Here is a 23,515-nt window from a genome sequence, read left to right on the forward strand (position 1 = left end):
GCTAAAACTTTTATTAACAGAGACTAGGGAATACGTATATACCGATAACTGCGTAACATGTTTGAAGTTCTCAAGTAATGACTTTCTTTCAATCTGAAATAGAAGTACTTTAGTACACTTAACTAACAAACCGAAGTCCCTGGTTCGTGTTCTCACTGGCTCCTTTTTATTATTAAAAACAAAACAAATTACTTAACAACTTCTTTGTAATCAAAATATACATCTTTAACTCCCTATTTGTAAGCGAGCGTAGAAGTACTTGCCTTCAATGACCGTGTTAACATAATGAGTTAAAATGCTAAAGAAGAAGTAGTAGCATTTTAACTCATTACTTTTCAATGCAAGCTTTTCCTGGGTACATATTTAAAGCAATGTATGCCCTTTTATTGTACAAATAACCTTAAATGGTTAGAATAATTAGTTGTCCAACCAAAAACAAAATTAGTATGCAGACATTTTAAAAACAAATCAGTTTAAATAATAAAACTTCCTTGGTCTTAAAGAAAAGTTATTATAAAATTTTGGTTCATTTTCATTTTGTTAATGGTATGATGGTCTCCTTAGATATCACAAAGTTTTGTTTTATTTATTTTTTTTTTTTTTTTGTAGGTGATCCACATAAAGTGAATACAAATTTAAGTTTTTGTTTAAAACACAGAGACTTTAAATATGAATTAATTAAACAAAAGAATTTGGAAGTAAGAAGTCCATCAGACACCAAATGAATAACAAAATAATAATGAAATTAATGAAAAAAATATATATAAATAAACCAAAACGTTTAAATTAAACATTGAAACTGAGTCAGTATGAAAAAAAATCAAATAAATTAATAAAAAAAATGAAAAAAAAAATACTAAGGAAGCCTTATAAAAAGAAAGAAAACGGAGAACTTGGAACGTTCCTTATAATATTGGTTTTTGTTGTAGCTGCAGTTTGTTTATAAAAAAATTACTTTTGTTAGTGTTGATGTGTTATTTGTTGTATTGCGGTTTTGGATACAAACGTATTGTATATAACATATGGGTCTATGGAAGTGGAGATGATGAGGTTTTGTGCGAGTGTCTTGTTGTCGTCATTTAATTAAAATCAAATCACATCACAATTCAACAGCCACAGAATTGATTTCAAATGTGGAGGCCACAAAAAAAAGAGAAGAAAAAAACTTAACAACAAAAAAAATATTGAATTCCTTTTTATAGGTTTATTGGATGTTTGGTTGTTATTGTTGTTTTTGGACTGATGTTGTGTGGACTTTAAAGTGTTTTTTTTTTTTTTTTGTTTAAAAAAACCCAGCAGCTGCCTTATCATTATATAAAGATGTTATAGTTTTTCTTTTTTTTCTCTCTTTCTGTTTTAGTTTTCTACATAATAATTTAAAAATTTAAAATTTTTAGTTTAAATCACATACAATATATACACAGAAAACTTAAAAACACACAATTTTACATAGAAAAATTAATTTACTTTGTCTAAATGTGTGTAAATAAGAATTTCTTATATTTTCTTAAGAATAATATATTTTAGTTGAATACTGTTTTCAAGTATTTTTTTTTTTAATTATTATATTAAAATAACTTAATATCCCAGTTCGTCGTAATAATAGAAATTCATCATGATCATAATCATCATCAGCATCCTCCTAGTCATCAACATATATCTTATTCTTTATGTTGTTTGACTACTTAAAGTCACTGTTGTTTGTTGGTTGATCGTGATCATGATCAGTTTTATAATTGTTTTTTTTTAGTTGTCATTGAGTTTATTATCATTTTACATTCTTTTATTCAAAGAAGTATAAATGAAATACTTTTGATGTTTCTTCATCTTTTTTGTTGTTGTTGTTCTTTTTCTTTATTGTCTGCGTATTTTATTCCAATAATATTTAGTTGCCTGTAATTAAGTTTAAAAGAAAAGTTAATGACATTAAATAGAGTATAGTGTATTTAAATACCTATAGAAGTATGAGGATAAGAAAATGGATGTAAAAAAATAGTTTATGAAATATGTATGTTTGGATATAATTACAATCTTGAAACTATGAGAATTGAATATGTAAGTAAACTTGTTTTTAATAAAGAATATTCATTACGAAAGAAACAGTTAAAAGTAGATATATTTTACTGAATAGGACTATAGTCCAGACTACAGACTAGATTAAAGTATATACTAAAGCAGATTAGACAATAGACTGAAGTAGGTTAGATTATACTATAGACTAAACTATAGACTAGACTAGAGACTATACTATAGACTAGAATATAGACTAGACTATAGACTAGACTATAGACTAGACTATAGACTAAACTATAGACTAGACTATAGACTAGACTATAGACTAGACTAGACTATAGACTAGACTATAGACTAGACTACAGACTAGACTATAGACTAGACTATAGACTAGACTATAGACTAGACTATAGACTAGACTATAGACTAGACTGTAGACTAGACTATATACTAGACTATAGACTAGACTGTAGACTAGACTATAGACTAGACTATAGACTAGACTATAGACGAGACTATAGACTAGACTATAGACTAGACTATAGACTAGACTATAGACTAGACTATAGACTAGACTATAGACTAGACTATAGACTAGACTATAGACTAGACTATAGACTAGACTATAAACACTACACTAGAAGATAAACTAGACTATAGGATAGAAAATATACTAGATTATAGACTACACTATATACTAAATTATAGACTATACTATAGAACAGACCTGACTATAGACTATACTACTAATAATCCTATAAACTAGACTATAGTATGAACTGGATGAAAAAAATTAAAAATCTATTGCTTTATTTCAGGTTCGAATCTGACTAGTATTACAAAAAGCCTCTTGTAACGTAACCAATATTAAAGACAATCGGAATTTGGAAATAATGAAAAGTGACTAATCAAATTTCCATCTAAAACAGCAACTCATTAAATTTTCAAATTGCAAAAAATAACGTGGGTTAAAAGAACAACACTTAAGAAAAAGATATATACATATATAAAAGATTTCGAAAAACGTATACATCATAAATAATTTCCTTATAATTTTCCTTGAGGAAATATAAAAAAAAAAACAATTCACATCATTTAACATTTTAATGAAATGTTTCGATTCGAAAACAAGCAAAAAAAAAATACGCACATGTGAAAATGTATGCCAATTTTATGGTTCCATAATATATATTTTTTTCTGAATTCAAGTTATAAAATCTGATTTTTTTTTGTATAAATGTTAAGTTTTGTTTCGTTGATTTTCCTGTTTTATATTAAAACAAAACAGAAATTGTTTCTTTACGGCATTTACGCGTAAAAATTAATTAAAACTACATACTTGACTTTTTGGCATATGGTAACGTTACGTTAATGATTTGACTGCAAAAAAATTATACGAAAAAAAAATTCAGAAATAAATACACAGCACGATATCTGAGGCAAATAATGGACTTAAATTGTATGTATGTTCATTGTACATACATTGTTCAACATTTCAAGTAGTTTTTTTTTTGAGTTGTAACAATTTTTAGCTGTAGTACTACGATGAACAAGTATCATTATTATTCGGAAAAAAAAGAACTGAAAAACATTTTTGCGCTACATTTATTCAAGAGTGTGTTTTTATAAATTTTTAATTACATATTTCATTTTAGCATTTTATTTGTAGTAATTTTTGGTTTATTTTTTGTTGCTGCATTAATAAGTCATTTTAAAGTTTTTAAACTTTGATATGAATGACATTAATGCATTAGCTAAAAGGGGAAGTTTGGAAATACTTAAGCCTTCATTTAGAGGGAAATTTTTCACAAAAAATATTAAAATTATCCATTAAACAGATATACGAGTAATATTTTGAGCCGTTGTAACAATCAGGTTGCATACATTTATAGGAGTCCGCAAATCTAGCGTAGAGTAGTTACTATAAATTTAAAGCACTGAGATTTTAAATATTGAAAATGAAATCTACATGTTTTTATTATTTTGCCTACTGATCTTTCTTTGCAATATATTCCATATTTCGCATAAATTTTCTACCGGAAGTGTAATAAATAACATTTTCCAAAACTTGTAAATTATTAACCTCCCATGATGAAAAAATGTCTATTTCATTTGCTTTTTAAATATTTATTAAACCCACTTACATGTCTGTCTCTAGTAAACACACCGACACTCCGTTCGTTGTCGTACTCTTTTCTTTTTATCTTTAAATTGTTCCACGTTTGTAGACCGATCGTATCTACAAATTTCTTAATTTATTTTTGCACTGCAATAAAATTTATGTTCTACTTAAAGTTTAATTTCTTTTTTTTTGTTTCTTCTTTTTTTATTTATTGTTGATGTTTTATTTTGCACATGGAAACGCGTGAGTTACTTGCTCTACGATCCAAAACATTTTTTTTTTTGCTTACAAAACAAGTAAAATAGCGAAGAAAAAACATAAACATAAAAATAAAAAAAGCCTGGCTTTTGTTGGTTGGCCCATTTTTTCAAGTTTCTATAGTGACATGTGGTGTTGTGCTTACTAGTTGTATATTCCCAACTCTTCTCTCAGTTACCCCCTTTAACGACCCTTTTACGTTCGATCTTTAGTTAAACTTTATCAATTGTCTATTTTTGTATTGTGGCCATTTCTAAGTTTTATGCGTGCCGACCATATTTGGTAGTTCTTGCATAATGTTAAATGTTTAATGCAAAATTTTATTTAAAAGTTTTTAATGTTTATTTAAAAACTATAAATGAATAGAGTTTAATTTATTAGTTTTGCTGTGTATTTTTTATTACTTTTCTTCACTTTTTTTTGTTAAAATTCCAATTAACTTGCATGTTACGCATTTTAAATACTGATATTAACACTTTGGTTAATCGTAATAGGTGTAGATTTGTATATGCCAAATAGACTAGATTAGACTATAGACTAGACTATAGACTAGACTATGGACTAGACTATAGACTAGACTATAGACTAGACTATAGACTAGACTATAGACTAGACTATAGACTAGACTATAGACTAGACTATAGACTAGACTATAGACTAGACTATAGACTAGACTATAGACTAGACTATAGACTAGACTATAGACTAGACTATAGACTAGACTATAGACTAGACTATAGGCTAGACTAGACTATAGACTAGACTAGACTATAGGCTAGACTAGACTATAGACTAGACTATAGACTAGACTATAGACTAGACTATAGACTCAACTTCTGCGCTAATTTTCAATCCACAAAAAAAAAATTCGCAAAATATTCGTCATTGTCTTTAAATTACAAATGTATTTAAATTTTTAACCAAACACTTTGTAATATATTTTAATGGTCATTTAATATTTTTATTTAAATTTTAATGATAATTTCCAATAGTTAAATTGTAACAACAATTCTGCAGCAATAAATATTTTTGCCAAATTTCAAATGAAAACGGTAATTACCACACAAAATATCTATAAAAATTCTCATTTTAATGAGATCTAATAAAAAGAAAAAATATTAAAATTAAGGAAGTAAATGTGAAAAAGGGGCCATAAAAATTGGCCTTCTGCTCTTAAAAAAAAGTCAAAATAATAACAAACACATTTCAAGCTTATGGGATGTTTAAAAAACAATTAAATATGTTTTTGGAATCATTTTAATAAATTTTCCAAAAAAACAAAGGAGTAATGCAACTGCGCTTAATAACGACCTTTAAGCAACAACAACTACACCCATTTAAAGAACATTTAGTTGTAACAACTAACAACTTAACAGCAACAACTACAAAAAAACTGTGTAAAATTTAAATTAACACATGTTTACAATACGAATGAGTTGAACTAAAAATTTTCTTACGTTTTTATGGTTTATTTTAAATTTATGTTTTTATTTTTGTTGTTGCAACTTTTCCCAACTATGTATGTGTGTAGTCATCAAGTTGTAGCAGTATAAGAAGAAGCATAAGAAAATTATGTTTTGCAAGCGTAATTTAAGTTGTTAAATATGATGTTATTGTTATAAGTACTTTTTTGTTTGTAGTTGCTGTTGCTGCTGCTAAATATTGTTGTTGCTGTTGTTCTACTCGTCTGTAAGTCTGTCTTATTACCTGACTGACAAGATATACTGCTGCGTTATTGTTACTTCTACATTGTTGTTCTTGCTGTTGTTGTATTGGGTTGGTTTTGTGTTTAGGTCGGTCACATACTTTATAATTTGGGTTGGGTTGGGTTTTAAGACTACGTAGAATAAAATCATACGTTGCGTTGTATAGAATAGTGTACGAGAAGAATGTATAACATACACACTCTACAAATTAACCAACCACTTTACTTCATAGAGTGACGGAGTACTTGCATACATACTGACATATGTACGTTAATGTTAGTGTATACATGTGTTTTAACGTTGGATTTAGGTAAATAGCAATAACAACAAAAACAATAACTCATAATAAAAAAAATAAAATGATTGTAAGTAAATCTCATATGTGGCATGTTAAGAGAATGTACAAAAGCAATAAAAAATATATATAACAACTCAAATTCATAAGAGTATAAAGATATAATTGTTCATGTAGAGAAGGAAGATCACATTTAAACTAGTTCGTGTAGATAAAGGAAAATACCAAACAGAAAACAACAACAACAATAACAAAAGCTAGAAAATACGTCAAATAAACCGATCAGTCTTTCAATCACTTATTTTATAGGGTTTCTTATAGGGTACCGTAGCAATGATATCGCTACCATTTATGTTGTTGCTAGAAATCTGTCATTTTAAAAACAATTGATAGAATGTGCGAGACAATGATATAATTTTGAAAAGATTAAAGTAGGAAATACTCGATTATCGCCCGGGTAAGTTTTCCCATCTTGGGTTGATTGCAATTCAGGATAAAGATATGCCACTAGTACCTCTAGTCTAAAGGCACTGTAAACTAGTGGTGTCAAATGTTTTTTTGGCATTTTCTTGGAATGCTTGAGCCCAGGTCAATTTGGTACCACTGGAACCGTTAGCCGCCTGGACGAGTTCTGAACTCGGTTATTAGGAAGATTCGGGTTGCACGTGGTAACTGTGTGAACTCAAAATTTTGGGAAAATACTGATACACATAAAAATATCTAACAGAGTTTAGATAGCTCGAGTGTTTAAGCAAAGTGTTTTTTCATGGACCGCTAGAATCAAGTACAATATTAAGACCTGCACAAAGGATCGAATATCAAGTTACGCACTTAAGCAACTTCTCACTAAGGTGAAGGGTAAGAAATGCGTAAACATTTGTTTCTGGCGAATTAACCATTACAAAAGATATTTAATGAACCATATGGACATAATGCATAGTAAAAGTATCTCCAATTTGAAAAATTGGAGATACTGAAGAAATTGTTTGTTTGTACCTTATAGGAGGCTAAACTACTGAACCGATCTTCTTGAAATTTTCTCTGTGTATTCCTCTGTATCTGGAAGGAACAATAGGCTACTTTTTATTTTGAAATTTCAGGTGGGCGAAATGCCACGCCCATATCAATATGATTATCTATAACAAAAAGTGGGCGGATTACCATTAGGGGGCGTGGTACCTCCCATAATAATAAAATACACAAATTCGTTTATCTGCAAAACTAATTAAACTAAATTCTTCGAATTTTGCAAATTTTGCAATTGAAGAACTTAGACTAATTAAATACAAAATTTCGTTTATCTGGGAAACTAATAGAACATGATTCTTCAAATTTTGCAAGAAGAACTTTATTTGTATATCTGCAAAACAATTAGAGCTAGAATCTTCATATTTTACACGAAGAACTTTGACATTCGTATAAACATTTAGAGTATAACGGTTGGACTTTCAAAGGGATCTTGGAACTTACTATATGAATTAAATACAAAATTTCGTTTTTCTTAGAAACTATAAGATTTTTAAAAATTTTCCATCGATTACATTAAAATCTTAATAAACATCCAGAAAAATTAGCGAATTGTAAGAAATTATACATCTGGAACAGTTAGAATCTTCAAAATTATTAAGTCGGATTTTTCATTATTTTGCTTTTACGGTAGCGAAGCACACTGGGTATAGCTAGTAATTGATATAAAATCAGTTTTAATTAATTTAGAATGGAATTACTCAGACGGTTAGCACAGAAAAGTGAGATCAATAAGACCTCTCTTATAGAGTTTGATTACGAAAATCTGTTCTAGGATTAGTAGCAAAAATTAGTGAGAAATTGTGTTAACTAAGGATAAACATTCAAAAATGAAAACCAAACATACAAAGGATCATTTTAAAAATGTCTTAAATAACCTGATATATGAGAATAGAGATATCGTGTCCTAAAAGAGCAAAAAACTACGTTATACCAGCGAGAAGACATTTCTATTTCTATTAAAATAAAGGTTTAACATTTGATCTCGTGGCAGCTTTGTCTTAACCTGTGTAATACTTTTAATGCGTTAAAGGCACTAAATATGATAAAAATATTATCGGATTGTAGAAAATATTACCGGAATATAGCAAATGTTTTTTATGTTGCAAATTTATAAAAAAAATCAAATCTATTGGTCCGGCAACTCTATGTAAAATTTTTGTAATACAAAGTACGCGTGTACATTAAGTAAAAGTAAAATAAGTACTTTAAATATGTATTTTATTTTATTTCAGGTATAAACATATGTTTGTATATATCATATGTAGCAATTGATCTTTTTTAACATTTGGTTTAGTTTTGTTTCAGTTTTTATGATCTTCTAACTACAACACACTTTTATACTTGTTTTTTTATTGTTATATTATTATTGTTGTTTTTATTTCACAAACAAAATAGAAAATAAAGATACAAATATACAAAAAAAAAAACAACAACAACAGAAATGCAAAACGCGTAAAAAGAGTTCATAAGTTAATGTAAATAAAAAAAATGTTCATAAGAAAAACAGAAATTTTTGTAAAAACAAAAGAAATTACGGTTAACTCATTTGTAGATCTTAGAAGAAGAAAAAACAAAAACAGACCATTTATAAACAGTATTTTGTTGTTGGCATAATGCGCTAATTACTTTTGAAATTAGCGCCAGTTATAAAACGGCACAAACAAAACTATTATTTGGGATGACCATCTTTTGTTTGAGTGCGTTAAAATGAGCACATACACACACAAATCTTACAAACAAACATTTAACACTTTCGCATTAAGAAAAATTTTCAGAAATTATTTATGTTTAAAACTATAATAAAAAAGAAAGAGATAAGTTTTTCGTTAAGTGCTTTTTTTCTAAATAAATAGTTGTATATTGCATACATTAAATAAATGTTATTGGTAGTATAAAAACAGCGATAGAAACTGCACTATGGGTCAAATACATAATGACAAAACATTTAAAATACATTAGTGCTATTTAATGTTGAAATGTAACACTTAATTTAATGCTGTAGGCGTTTTAAAGAAGCTGCTTGATAGTTTTTATTATACCCTACACCACTATAGTGGGGAGGGTATTATACGTTTGTGCTGATGTTTGTAACATACAAAAATATTGGCCCAATATCCACCTTAAAGTATACCGATCGATTCAGAATCATTTTTTGAGTCGATTAAGACATGTCCGTCCGTCTGTCCGGCTGGCTGACTGTCCATGTAAACCTTGTGCGCAAGGTACAGGCCGTAATTTTCAAGATAATTTGATGAAATTTGGACCAAGCATGTTTTTTGGCACAGGGACGAAGCCTATTGAAAATGGTTGAAATCGGTCCATTATTTCACCTAGCCCCCATACAATAATAAGTTTTATATAAGTATAAGTTTTATATAAGTATAAATGACACTGCAGATTTTCGTAAGGATCGGTACTTCTTTGACCCTAGCCCCCATATAAACCCCCCCTCAAAAAATGTCTTAAACGACTAAAATTGACTTGTAACCATTTGTATCGCAATGAAACTCAACAAAACTAACTGTTATTTAAAAATATATCCTTTTCCCAAATTTACCGAGGATCGGCCCATATTTGTCCTATATAAAGCTCATTTAGAAATTTTAGTTTTTTTATCAATAAATTGCTTAAATATTTTGGAATAATATTCAACATAAAAGTTTCTTTATAAAAAGTAAAAATTATAAAAATATACTCATGGTGTAGGGTATTATATGGTCGGCCATGCCCGACTATACTTTATATTTAATAGTGTTGTTATTTATATTTTGATGACCTTTCTGGGTCGCAACTTGATTTAGTGAATGCACTAAGGGAAATTTATTTAGAGACTTAAAAGTTTTTAATAACTCTTAAATTTACTTATTTCTCTGTTGAAGAAAGATTTAACCTTTTAAAGAGGCTCAATCATATCACGCTTAAGCTGGAGGTCCACATCACGCGTTCTACGCTTTCTAGCATTCTTTGCGTCTATCAAATAAGTAGTATGCTGAAAGTTACAAGCACAAAAGCCTTGACGCGTAGAATGCTTAAAGTAGATCTACTTTCTACTTTTATAAGCGTCACAAGCGGCGCACGAACATGTCAGCTGATTTTGACATTTTATGTTGTTTATTTAATGAGTATTTATCAATTTTAATAAAATAAAATAAAATAAGTTTAATGATGAAAATAAATAAAAGCTGTAGAAAAATGCAAAGTTAAAAAAGAAACAAAAAATTTACGCTTAAAAAGCGTCGCAAGTATATTGAAGCGTAGAACGCGAAGAAGGTATAAATAGCGCGTAATGCTTTGACGCGAAGACGCTTAGTGTGAACCTCTGGCTTTAGTGTTTTTGAAGACTTATTTAATTTAAAATATTTATGTAAAATTTCTTATAAATAATCTTGATAAATATCTAATTTCCTTAAATTTCAACATATTTAATTATAATTTGCCAATAAGCTGATTTAGGGATTAAATAATTTCACAGTAGTAGCGAAAAGTCGTACATAAGTAACTAATAATCTTATCTTGAGAAATTTGATACTTTCAACAGTCCTCCAATATAGGGAATAGTTTTAAATTAGTTTATAATTGTTTTATAAACAATATGTTAAATTCGAATGAAATTTACTCATTTGGAAATTGTGCAAATTCGGCAAAAAGTTTGTGTCTTCAGAAATTGTATGATATACAGAGAAGTAAGTATAGAGGGACTGGTACCCAAGGGTAAGGTATGATTTTTCTTTTGATATCTTTAAATATTTTATTTCGACAGTAACAGAAGTATATTAACTAGTTTATTAATTAGTATATTTACTAGTCAGTTGAATAGTCAATTAACTAGTATTTTGACAAGTCATATGGAGACTAGTCTTTTGAATAATCTAATTTGTTTATTGACTGATAAATTTTGAAGTCTATGGACTAGTGTATTAACTAGTCGATTGATTGATGATAGACTGATGATATTTTAGACTTTTCTGTGGATTACTCTTTGTACTAGTCTGTGGACTATTTTTTGGACTTGTCTATGGACTAGTCTTTTACCTAGTCTATTGAGTAGCCTAATGAATTAATTAATAGATAACTAGTCTATGGACTATTCCTTTAACTAGTCTATGGAATAGCCTATTGACAAGTCTATGGCCAAGTGGTTTTGACTTTTTATGGACTATGGGTGAGTCTATTAACTTTTCTATGAATTAGTGTATCGAATAATCTTTGGATTAATGAGCCGCTTAACTAGTCTATTGATTAGTCTATCGATTAATCTTTGAATTAATCAAAGGATGAATCGCTTAACTAGTCTATTGATTAGTATATCGCTTAATCTATGGGTTGGTCTATAGACATAGATTAATCCATATCTATGGATGAGTCTGTTGACTTTTCTATGGATTTGTGTATTGACTAAACTACGAGTTAGTCTATAAAGTAGTCTATAAGTACTCTATGGAATAGTCTATTGACTAGTCATTATATCTAGGCTTTTCAAAAGTCCTTGAACACTCTATTTACTAGTCTAGTAACTAGTCTATGGCCTCTAGCCTAGTGGCTTGTCAATGAAATATTGACTATACTATGAAGAAATATGTATCTTAAAAAGGTTCCACTCGGAACAGGTTTGATGTGAAATTTTACAGCTTCAACTTTATAACTATCACATTTCCTAATCCTCCCATAACATGACAACACCTGTTTTTAACATGAATACAAAAATTACTTTCAATTAAAATTATTTCTCCTAAAATTTAATAACAGTAATAACAACTACTCAAATAACAATTTCCTGTAATCTAAAACTAAAATAATCCAAAATGTATGTACATACATATTTATAAATAGTAAAATACTTTGTATTGTTTTAAAAACCCAACAACAAGTAGGTGTCACTTAACCCACTGTGTAATGTGAAGCTAAGAAAAAGGGATTGTTTTGAGCTGTCAAATGAATTGTTGTAAAGAAAAACTCTAAAAGAAAATGAAACAAAACAGGAAACATTATTAAGTTTTGTTTTTTTTTTTTTGCGTTTACAATTATAGTTGTCTGTTTTATACTGCAGTTATACGCTTTGATGTTGAGAAATAAAAACACAAAAATAAACAAAAACAAGTAATATTTCTATATTCGGCTGTGCCGAATCTTATATACCCTTCAGCGAGTATCTTTTACAAAACAGTTTTTATTTATTTTGTATCTCTGCACACATGTCACACATAACATACATACACACAAACAAATATAAACTGTAGCAGAAAGAAATATTAACCGTTGTACTGTAATACCACCGTCAAACTGTATTACCACCCTCAAACAAATATGAGCTGTACTACCAACATATTACTGCTTTATCTCCTTGTTCTTGTTTTAACCACTTTCCTTCGTGAGAACAGAACAGCATCCAAACTTACAAAAAAAAATACACAGCTGAATAAAACCAAATACATCTCCACACGCACATGTACATCTTTATCCAATTCACAATGTTGTTGTTGCTTTTTTAACAAAGCATGAAAAAAACGTGGCTTTTTTGATGAAATTTTCAGAGGTAGTCTTGGATTTTTGCTCATATCTCCGTTATTTATTTTGCTGATTTTAAATAGCGATCTTCTCGAAAGCATGTCTAACTGAATTATTGAAGATTCGTATCTCGCCGATATCTGGGGACCTCTAAAAACTGATTTCAACAGACAGACTGACGGACAGACAGACGGACATGGCTTAATCGACTCCGCTATCTATAAGGATCCAGAATATATATACTTTATAGAATCGGAAAATTATATTATAGAAATTACAAACGGAATGACAAATTTATATATACCCTTCTCACGAAGGTGAAGGGTATAAAAAAAAAGAATTGTAAACGTAAGAGAGAAAAACAGCAAAATAAGAAAAAATCTAAATTGCTTATAGATGTATAAAAATAAACCATAAATAATGGCATTATTGAACATTAGTGTACAATATTTATATCAAAGTGCTAAGATAATGATAATAATACATGGACTTGTACCCGTGGTACTCATAGTAGTTGTAGTAGAGAAATGGACTCAAGACTTGTATGCAAACTATTAGATTGGAAAATATTTATTTATTTTCTCTTATTCTAAACAAAACTTTCATAGATACATACATAGATACTACTTACTATAGATACAAATGTAGTGAAAATATATAGTGTTTTCTTCATTTGGTGAAAATAAGTAAAGTACACAAGACATTAGTGTAAAAAGCCCAAGTAAATATTTATAAATGCATTAAAAATTTTTATAAATGGTCTTTATTTTTCTCTAGCTGTCAGTCACTTGGCTTGTTTAGCCTATTCTATTGTAGTTTTTTTTCATGGTCTCAAAAACTTTTACAAAATGAAAATTTTGAACTGTGAAAAGAAATTGTTTAGAAATTGAATGTGTTTATACGCAAAAAGTACTTAATAGAAAATGTATAAGACTGGGTCTACAATATTTTGGTTGTTTCATTATTTTAATAAATCTTTTTGTTTTTTTTTTTTAAATTAACAGAGGATTTTAAAGCATACATATACACACGTAGTTGTAATTCTTTTTTATTAAAAAATTTCATATGAATCATTAATTATCAAGCTGCGAAATTTCATTCTATTTTGGTTTAAACATTAAAGTTTTTTCCCATTAACATTATAAAATTTGTTAAAGTTTGAATAAGCCATTTAGAGAAATGTTTATTTATGCTAGATAACGTTTGGTTTTGTTTATCAAAGTAATTTAATATTTAGTATGTATGGACAATATGGTTAAACTGGTTTAGATTTTTATTAAGCTACTTCTCAGCAGTTCGGCAATGAGTCAATTCATTCGAAGTTGACAGTAATTTCTATTAATGTCAATCAACCTGTTTGGCACTAATTCGTCTTTCATCACGAATGTACTTTACGTCCTTTGTAAAGGACAGTCCATACTTTACCGTCCCCAAGTAATCTAAAGAGTAGGCATAGAAAAAGTTAAGCAAAATGTTCATTGCATCTTAAGACTCCTTCTTAACATTGCCAAATTATAGATGTAAACACGAAGTTTTATTTTGTAAGCAAAAGTTATACTTTCATTCTCACAACGAACGAATTAATGACCAATCGATCAAAGATTGTCAACTCAACAACAGCTATATCAGCCGAAAGTTTTTCCCAAAAAAAATGGATTTAAAAATAAAAATGAGGACTAGAGGAACCCTTTTTTTCAATGATGTCAGTGTCAAAGTCAACTTGCAGAAGCAAAATACAAAAAATAAACATTAAAAGTAAGAAAGACCAATTATGTTAATAGGTTGTCAAAAATCTTATTAGGGTCAATCATTTGGACCCTAATGAGATTGAATTAAAATTAATACTCGAGAGTAGATTTGAGTACTCAATTGGTTAATTTTGTTTGCTAGCTTAAACGCCCAATGAAGATGGTTTAAACTTAAGCAAGAAATGTAAAAATGTAAACAGCTGATGCAAAAAATATAGAATTATTGCTAAAAGTAACATTAAAATGATTGATTTATCGATTAGTTTAAATTATAGGGACTTTACAATATAGTTTTTTATTTTAAATTTAAGTTTTCATTAATTTTTCATATTACATTTATAAATGTCTTCTTCTTTTTTATAAAATATGCATTGTTTTGATAACAAACAGTGACGTTTTGTATGGCAACACTGCGAAGTTTAATCCATCAATGGGGATTAACATCAGAATCAATTTATTTTTAGATTAACTTATCTGATTATTAATTAGAGTTTGGATTGGTTCCTCTTTAGAAGATCAATTTTCTAGTTTTTTTTGTAAAGTAAGATTACCTAATGATTTCTATCGCTCAATAGAAAGAAATTGGGCAAAGTTTTAGTCTTTTTTTTTTTTTTGGTGGATCTTGTTGTATGGTGTTCCAATACCAGATGGTCTGGTAAAACTGCAAAACAGTAACTAGTTATAGAGTGAGATTTCCAGAGACTTCCTTAAAAAACAGTAACGATCGCCAGAAGCCTTAGCAGAGAATTAAATTTCAAAGCATAGTTTCGCTAACTAGTTATAGAGTGAGATTTCCTCAGACCTCCCGAAAAAAGGTCCGAGAACAAAATAAAATTAACGAATCCGCACACTTTATAATCACCCATTAAAAATTATGAAATTCTCTGGAATGTTCTAATACTACTAATGATTTAAACGATAACGAAAGAAAAGCATTTTAATTAGCAGTATCAAAAAACTACAAATTTTTAACTTGAATGACAAAAAAGAGATATAATTAATGATGGGAATACCAGTAAAACGGTTGCTTAGAATATGCGAAGTGGAGGACGAATCTTCAAGATGTCAATATTCAAGTGATGACATGAAAACAGTAACGATTGGCAGAAGCCCTACGTGAGAATTAAATTTCAAAGCAGAGTTTCGCTTACCAGTTATAGAGTGAGATTTTCAGAGACCTCCTGAAAAATGGCGTTTGCCGACTGGGTCGAGAACAAAATAAAATTTACAAACTTGTACACTGAGTGATCATCCATTAAAAATTATGGAATTCTCTGGATTGTTTCAATACAACTAATGATTTCAACTGGACTGTTTTTCAAACTTTGTAGATATCAGATTGAAAATATTAGAGTACCATCGATTGAGAGACGCATGACCAAAGGTAAACATTATAAAGAACTTTACACTTCACTATAAGATGATTATTGTAATGACATATGATTTATTAAAGGATTTATATAACACCACTTTTTGAGTGGCTGAGATGGTTTCAAACGATTGCCGTATTACACACAACTCTGTAGTTCACTTTTATTTCCATTCTAATTAGTGAATCAAGTAATAAAACTGATCTGCTTCAGGTTTGAAAAATTCGGTTTAATGTACATTACTTGCAAAAAAAAAAAAAAAAAATTCTAACCTCTTATTCCCACATAAAACAAAATCATTTACAAACACCTTTTTTCCAAAATTTTTACACCCAAAAATTTTTTCTAAAATATGTTTAATCATGATTAGGCCTGATCGTGCTCATAGAGAAAAAAAAACAATAAGTAAAATGTGATTTATTTAAGTATGTGTTTAAAAAATAATTTGTAAACACCGCCTAAATATCAGCTACTGATCAACCTAAGGAAGTTTTATTTTAAAAATATCACGTTTCAGGATATTTAATCTTTACAACAGATTAAAATGTAAACGATCGAGAGGTGTGCAAGATTTAAAGGATTAAATCTCTAATAATCTTCCAATATGTGTAAAATACCTCACACAATCTATTTAAAAGGGCCATTATAAAGGCGTGATAATGTAAAAAAATATAAATAAATTAGATTGTTGAACCCCATATGCTACTTTTACAAATTGCCATTAACATTTTAGCGAACATTAATCAAAAAAAAAGATTTTATATCAAAAGTAATATTTATTCGGCTACATCTTAACACAAATAGTCATCAATATTTCAACGCTTACTAATGCACATTAGACACACTTTTAAGAATTTTAAAAAATCATTATGGTCTAAAGCATTAGCGAACAACTTTTTACATATAAACACAATTTTATGTTACTTTCAGCGAAAATAGTTTCAAGATTGTAATAATAAATATTTAAAGAAAAAGAAAAACAATTTTAAATGAAAAACAAATAAATATAAAATATCAGAGAACGAAAAAAACTTACCATTGCTTTGTTAGCACACAGTCTCCATGGGAATTTTCGCTATAGATGAAGTGTTGTGTACTCCTCCATTCATTGTGGTATTAGCCACTGAAGTGTTTTGTGTTATTTCGCCACCACATGCAGCCATAGATGGTAAACCTTGCGAAGATGAAGAATGCTGTACGCCATTTGTGGTATTTGTTATTTCTCCACGCGAACGAGGGCAACAGAAACGTTTACATGCGGCCCAAACTTGTGGCTGACAGCCAACCACTAGGAAAATGAAAACACCTTGTATGGCGTTAATGAAATCGGTGACAAACCACCAACACTGTGGACCACCCACAATCCATGATAAAACATCAACAATCCAGGTTACACCCATGACTACCACCAACTTGAGGCACACCTTTCCTAAGGCAGTTTTTTCTGTAGTTGATTTGACATCATCACGCTTCCAAAGACCACAGGTCAATTGATGTGTGGTCGAGACGAACAGCATTATATTGACGGTTAAGAGTATGCCTATGGGTCCAAAGAAATAGGCAAATATTGATAAACGTTCACCGCTAAACCAGCAATTGCTTTCACCGAAACCCGGTCTCAAAAGGGAAGACTCTGGTATAAGATTAACACAGGCCGCTATGGTGGCTATAAGTAGTGGTATACCCCAGGCATATGCTGAGTACAGACGCAGTCTTATTAGTTCTTGATTACGTTCCAAAGAGCTTGGACGGAAATCTCTAAATGTCCACCAGATATTGAAACACATAGTGTTAAGCCAGAAAAAGGCAGACAGAAAGAAAAAGTGCATAGCACTGGCCACCAAATTGCAAAGACCCTCATGTAAAACCATAGTCTTGGACAATTGAATCCAGGAGAACAGCAGCTCTGCTATGAATAGGCAAAATACGTAATAAATTTGACATCTCCAGTGTAGAACATGATGTACCGAAGGCATTAAGTAACTAGCCACCAAGGTGGCTGCTAAAAACACCACTGATATGACTAGACCAAAACTTAAAGCTGCATTTTGTCTTCTATTAGAATCATTGGTGCCATATTCATCCTCTGGCCCAAAATGATGTAAACAAGCAAATATTTTTAAGGAATCGGAAGATCCATTATTTGTGCGTAAATATTCCAAACAATAATCACTAGACGAAAGATTCAATTTGTGCGTGGGCAAGTGTAAATGTCCTGATTCCGCGTACAATTGAGAAGCTTCCCAGTCGCCCGCTATAGCAAATGTTGTTGATCCCGTCTTGCATTGTGGAAAACCATAAATGGTTTGATATTCATTTTCTTCCAAATGGGTAATACTTAATTTCCTTTTATGTCCAGCATCTATATGACATTTTTTCATTTCATCATCATAGGCTCCATGTTGACCACAACACTTCTTAAGCTTAAGCGTAGGAAGAGTTTCCTTCGATTTTGGAAAGCATACCAAGGCTGCTTGTTGATCTACACAATAACGTGAGGGTGGCAATGATATGGCTCTTTCGGGCAAGAATAAAGAACCATTGGAAAATAGTACTATATTATGATTACCCGTTATCAATTCTAAATCCTCCACAGTGCAGGTCACCTCATCCTCAGTGGAATTTCTTACAATCTCATTAATGTTGCGGGCACGACTTATAGGAAATATATTATCTTCAAAGGTGATAAATTTCGGAGCTGTACCTGGAGGTTCATGATGTTTTTTACGATTTATTAGATAAATCAAAGGTATCCAAAGTTCTGAACTACCCGCCACACAAGTCTTTGATTTATCTAAATATTCACCAAACAAACAGCACTTATTGAGAACAACACGTGGTGGTGGACGACGTTGGGGTGGTGAATTCGTTGAAATTGGGGTGGACGTTATGGCTGTTGTCACTGCCGACGGCGACGCTGCCGTATCGGTAGTTAAGTTCATGTTTGTCTGTGTCATAGCTGTCAAAATCTGTGAATTTTCTGGTACAGTAGCAGCTGCTATGTTGTCAGTAAGTGATGGTGGTGTCATCATAAAAACTAAAGCTGAGCAGCCGGGGAAAAACTGTATTTGTTGTATCATTATTATGAATACGACAAATAATAAATGATGAGATAATCCTCCTATTCCTTTTGGTAGTCTCATGTTGTAGTGATGACTATGGGTTTTATTGTTATTATTTGTTATTGTAGTATATTTACACATTTTGTTATTGTTATAGTGTGTCATTGTTGTTGTATTTAAAAATTCATTCATAATTTTTATATATATATATTTTTTTTGTTTTTCTTCTCTGCAATCACTGATTAAAACTTTTGTTTTTAATATACATATTTCTCAACACAGAAATTTTTCATAATTTTCTTTTTCTTTTAATTATTTCTTTTTCTAAAATAACACAATAATGATGTTTAATTACAATAGTAATGAGAAAATATTTTTCTTATTTACACTCGGCGAAATAAATTTAAAGTTATACTATGCTGATTTATTTTTAATTGGTTTATAACCTTTGTAGTCATAAAAGATTCCAATGTGATTACTTTTACCTAAAGTGTTGCTGTCGAAAAAAATCTTTTAGGAAAAGTCCCCAATCTGTTTATACAACTTTCCGCTAATTTGTAAGATTTTATAGGGCTTTAATCATTAGCCTTTATAAAGATTTATTACTGCCTCTTTATTTAGAACCACTATAACTTAAGTAGACTGATTGTTATATCTTATATTGATCAATATTGACTACAGTTTCATAGATCTTTATATAGACTGATACGATTTTATTAATTCCGTATTATAACTATTACAAAACCAATATTGGCTTTAATCGTATTTCTTTACATATATACTCAATTTAAAGCTGAACGATTCTGTATTGGAGTGCAGGTAAAATTATATTTTTGCTGTATTTAATACTTATTTCTTAAAGGATTAAAAACTTTAGATATTTTTCTGAAATGTCAGGCGAAGAACGTGAAAAAATATCGGCTCATAAAGATAAAAATCTTTCAAATCGCTAAATTGCAAATAAAAAGATTGGAAGATCTTTTAATGTTGTAAACAACTTTTTAAAATTAAAGGAAAATTATGGCTCAGAGCTTTAAATACACAAAGAGGATGGCGCGCCTAGCACTTTCAAAAGAACATAAAGAAAAACTACTTTTGTGGGCAAAAAACTATATGGATTTTGGCGATAAGTGGAAAAAAGTTTTTTTTAAGTGATGAGAAGGAAATTAACTTGTCCTGATTGTTTCCAGTATTACTAGCATGATTTACAAAAGGAGAAAAAGGTTCGAATGAGTAGAAATTTTGGTAGAAGATCTTTGATGATTTGGAAAGGCTTTTCAATCAAAGGGAAGCTCCCTTTGGCATGGATTTCTATAAGAATGTCCTGCGAAAATTATATTGAAATGCTGGAAATTTCGTTGATTGAACTTGGGGAAGATTTAATGGGTAATGATTTAAATTTCCAACCTGATACTGCAGCCATTCACATATCCCGTTCAACAAAAGAGTTGCTCAGATCAAAAAATATTAAGGCTCTGAACTGGCCAAGTCGTGAAGTCCTGATTTAAACCCTATAGAGAATTTGTGGGGCATTCTGGCACGTAAAGTTTATGCTAATGGTAAACAATTTTCAGGAGTAAATGAATTGAAAAATGAGATTCGGACAGAATGGGCAAATATTTCCCCGGAAATTGAAAAAAAATTGTAAATTCAAGTAAATTCAAAGAAGTGATAAAAATAGAGGAGGAAACATTAATTATTAATTTTAAGGAATATTTACGATTTTTTTTCGCACCTATAGTTATTTGATGTTTTTCGTGATTGTTATAGTTTTATCTAGTAACCCAGCAAAATCTTTACATACCCGGTAAGTAGGCAAGTAATATTGGAGAAAAGTGTAAGTAGTTACTTTTTGGGTGAATAACTACTTATTTTTGTTCGACGATGACCAAAAAATAACTAGTTACAAATCTGCTTACCCAACTTTTCCGGATTTAAAACTGGTTTTACAGTTATTTTTCATGTTTGCTATTCTATTCTCTTACTCAATGTACCATTAAAAAATAGTTTTATCATTCATTCTGGAATGGTTTTCACATAAGTGTAAATATCAACATTTCTTGAAAAAACTTTTAAAATCGACTAGGGTTAGAAACAATAACTAATTCCTTATTAGACATACACTAAAGACAATTGACTACAAATTCCATTCAAAAAAATTTATTTATTTTTTTTGATAACGAGAACTCATTACCAAGTAATGTATGAAATAACTACATATCCTACAATACTCATTATCAAAATCTAAAAATATTTTACTGGGATAGTAAAGAAATAGTTGCAATTATAAGGCTTTTTAGAATAATTTCATTCATAAGTTTTTTTTTAGTTCCACATTTCGATCTCTACAAAATCCAATATCGACTTCAATCATCTTTATATGTCTTAATATATCTTTATTCGTAGGTTTTAATATAATCTAAAATTAGTCTCATTTGTTAGTCTTTGTAGAGCCCCATAATAGATTTATTCGTAAGTCTTATATGTAGTTCAACATTAGCCTTAATAAAGAAGATTCCTATAGTCTTTCAATCGTAAACATGAAGGCGGCCCAATAGTGGTCTAGGTGTATTTGCACTTTATATCGTTATTTTCAAAATTGTATTCAATTGCCTTTTATTATATTAATTGATTAAACATTTGTTTAAACAATGTAAGAGTTCATTTCCATTATATTGTAGTGCAATAAACTTGAACACTTTTTATATATGTATACCCAAGTAATAGTTTTCTATTGTATTTTTCCAACTAAGTAATTAATTAATCATCTAAATTATACATATGTAAAATAAGTTTATTAAAAACTATAATTTAAATTCATTTTAGATATCAACTTGTATTTTTACAACTAATTTGAATATGAAACTTTTTACGAGGAAAACCAGCATGAGTAAAACTTTAAATATATTTCGTTGAGTGTAAGTAAAATGCATTGTTTGCATATTTTTTTTTCTTTTTCGAATTTTCTTGTTGTTGGCATTTTCTTATTACTTTTTCTTCTTCGTCTTCTTTTGCTGTTGCTTAAAAACAAACATAAATTATATAAAAACAAATTTTTCTTTTAATATTTTTATTCAAGTCTTTAAGTCTACTAGCACTTCATTTTATACTTGTTATGTTGTAGGTACTTCAAAATTCCATTGTTTTGCAATTGGTTACAATTTCACTATTATAATTTTTACTTCTTCAAGTTTTATATAAAAAAATGCATGGTATTATTGCTGTTGTTGTTGTTATTGTTGTTGTCACTGTAGTACTCGTTTAAAACTTCAATTACACTCTCTTTTCATCTACTATGTTGTTGTTTTTATTTACTTCATTTTAGTAGTTGTTGTTGTTGTTTTTGTTATTATTGTGGTTGTTATTTTGTAAACTTAACACACAGAGACACACAAATTCTTTCTTATTATGCCTTATTTTTCTCTTCTTTTTTCATAAAGCATTTTTTTATTTATTTGCCCATAAACTAGACAATTGTAATGAATATCATCTTTTGTATTTTCTTTTATTTCACTATTTTTAATATTATTTTATTTATTCACATTCAATTCATTTATAAAAGAATTCTTTTTTTTATAAGATAAAATATCCCAAACAACAGATACAAAACAAGAAAAAAAATATCTTGTAAAAATTAAACAATATGCCAAACACAAAGTATAAAATAAATAAATACAAAAAATGTGTTTGTTTAACACAAAAACCGACCGTATTTCAGAAAAAAAACTTTTTTTGTTTGATTTCTTTTAAAAGCGCGTTGCAATTTGCTCGTCGTCGTAAGCGTTCAAATAGTAAATTACTTCTGTTTTCTCTTAAGAGTTTTTAATGTTTAGCAAGCTGCCGCTGCTGCTAGTATCGTGTCTGTTAGTTAGTGTGAACAGTTGTATAAAATGGTAGTACGACATCAGAAAATGCCTTTTTTCCGAAAAAGAGGGTAAAAACTGTATTTTCCATAACAAAAGAGAAAAAGAGAGCAAACACATTCTCATGTCAACTGAGAACTGAGAGCTAGTGATGTTTGATTTTTTGTTTACTACAATAAATTAATTTTTGTTTATACATACAAACATACATATGTATGTATATACGTGCATGAAAGAAAAACGTTCAAAACGAGTACGTTAATTTAAAAATACTTAACTAATTTATGTTTTTTTTAATTTTCAATAAAATAAATATCTACATACTCCCCATTTGCAGTGGCAGAGTGTGTTAATTTTTTATTGATTGATACTGGTATTAATAAGAAATTATTCGATTTTGCATTGGCAATTGCAATTAGACGCGATTTGTTGTTTTATTTTGTTTGGGGCGCAATTCATTCATTCATTCATTCAAATTGGAATGTTAATAAATACAACCTTGTATAGAAGAGAGGCAAGTCTTAATTTTATTAATTACAAAATC

The 23,515-nt window shown here is 29.3% G+C and overlaps 1 protein-coding gene across 1 annotated transcript; it reads right to left on the minus strand.

The window, feature by feature from the left end:
- Positions 1-1,828: 1,828 nt before the first annotated feature.
- On the minus strand, positions 1,829-19,337 carry LOC111685043 (probable G-protein coupled receptor Mth-like 1). The gene is made up of 2 exons (XM_046945976.1): positions 17,083-19,337; positions 1,829-1,893 (listed from the first exon to the last, which is right to left on the minus strand). Exon 1 carries the CDS (start codon positions 19,298-19,300, stop codon positions 17,093-17,095), a length of 2,208 nt encoding a protein of 735 aa, XP_046801932.1. The 5' UTR covers positions 19,301-19,337; the 3' UTR covers positions 1,829-1,893; positions 17,083-17,092.
- Positions 19,338-23,515: the final 4,178 nt, after the last annotated feature.

Source organism: Lucilia cuprina, chromosome 3, assembly GCF_022045245.1.
Source record: "Lucilia cuprina isolate Lc7/37 chromosome 3, ASM2204524v1, whole genome shotgun sequence".
Classification (NCBI taxonomy): domain Eukaryota; kingdom Metazoa; phylum Arthropoda; class Insecta; order Diptera; family Calliphoridae; genus Lucilia; species Lucilia cuprina.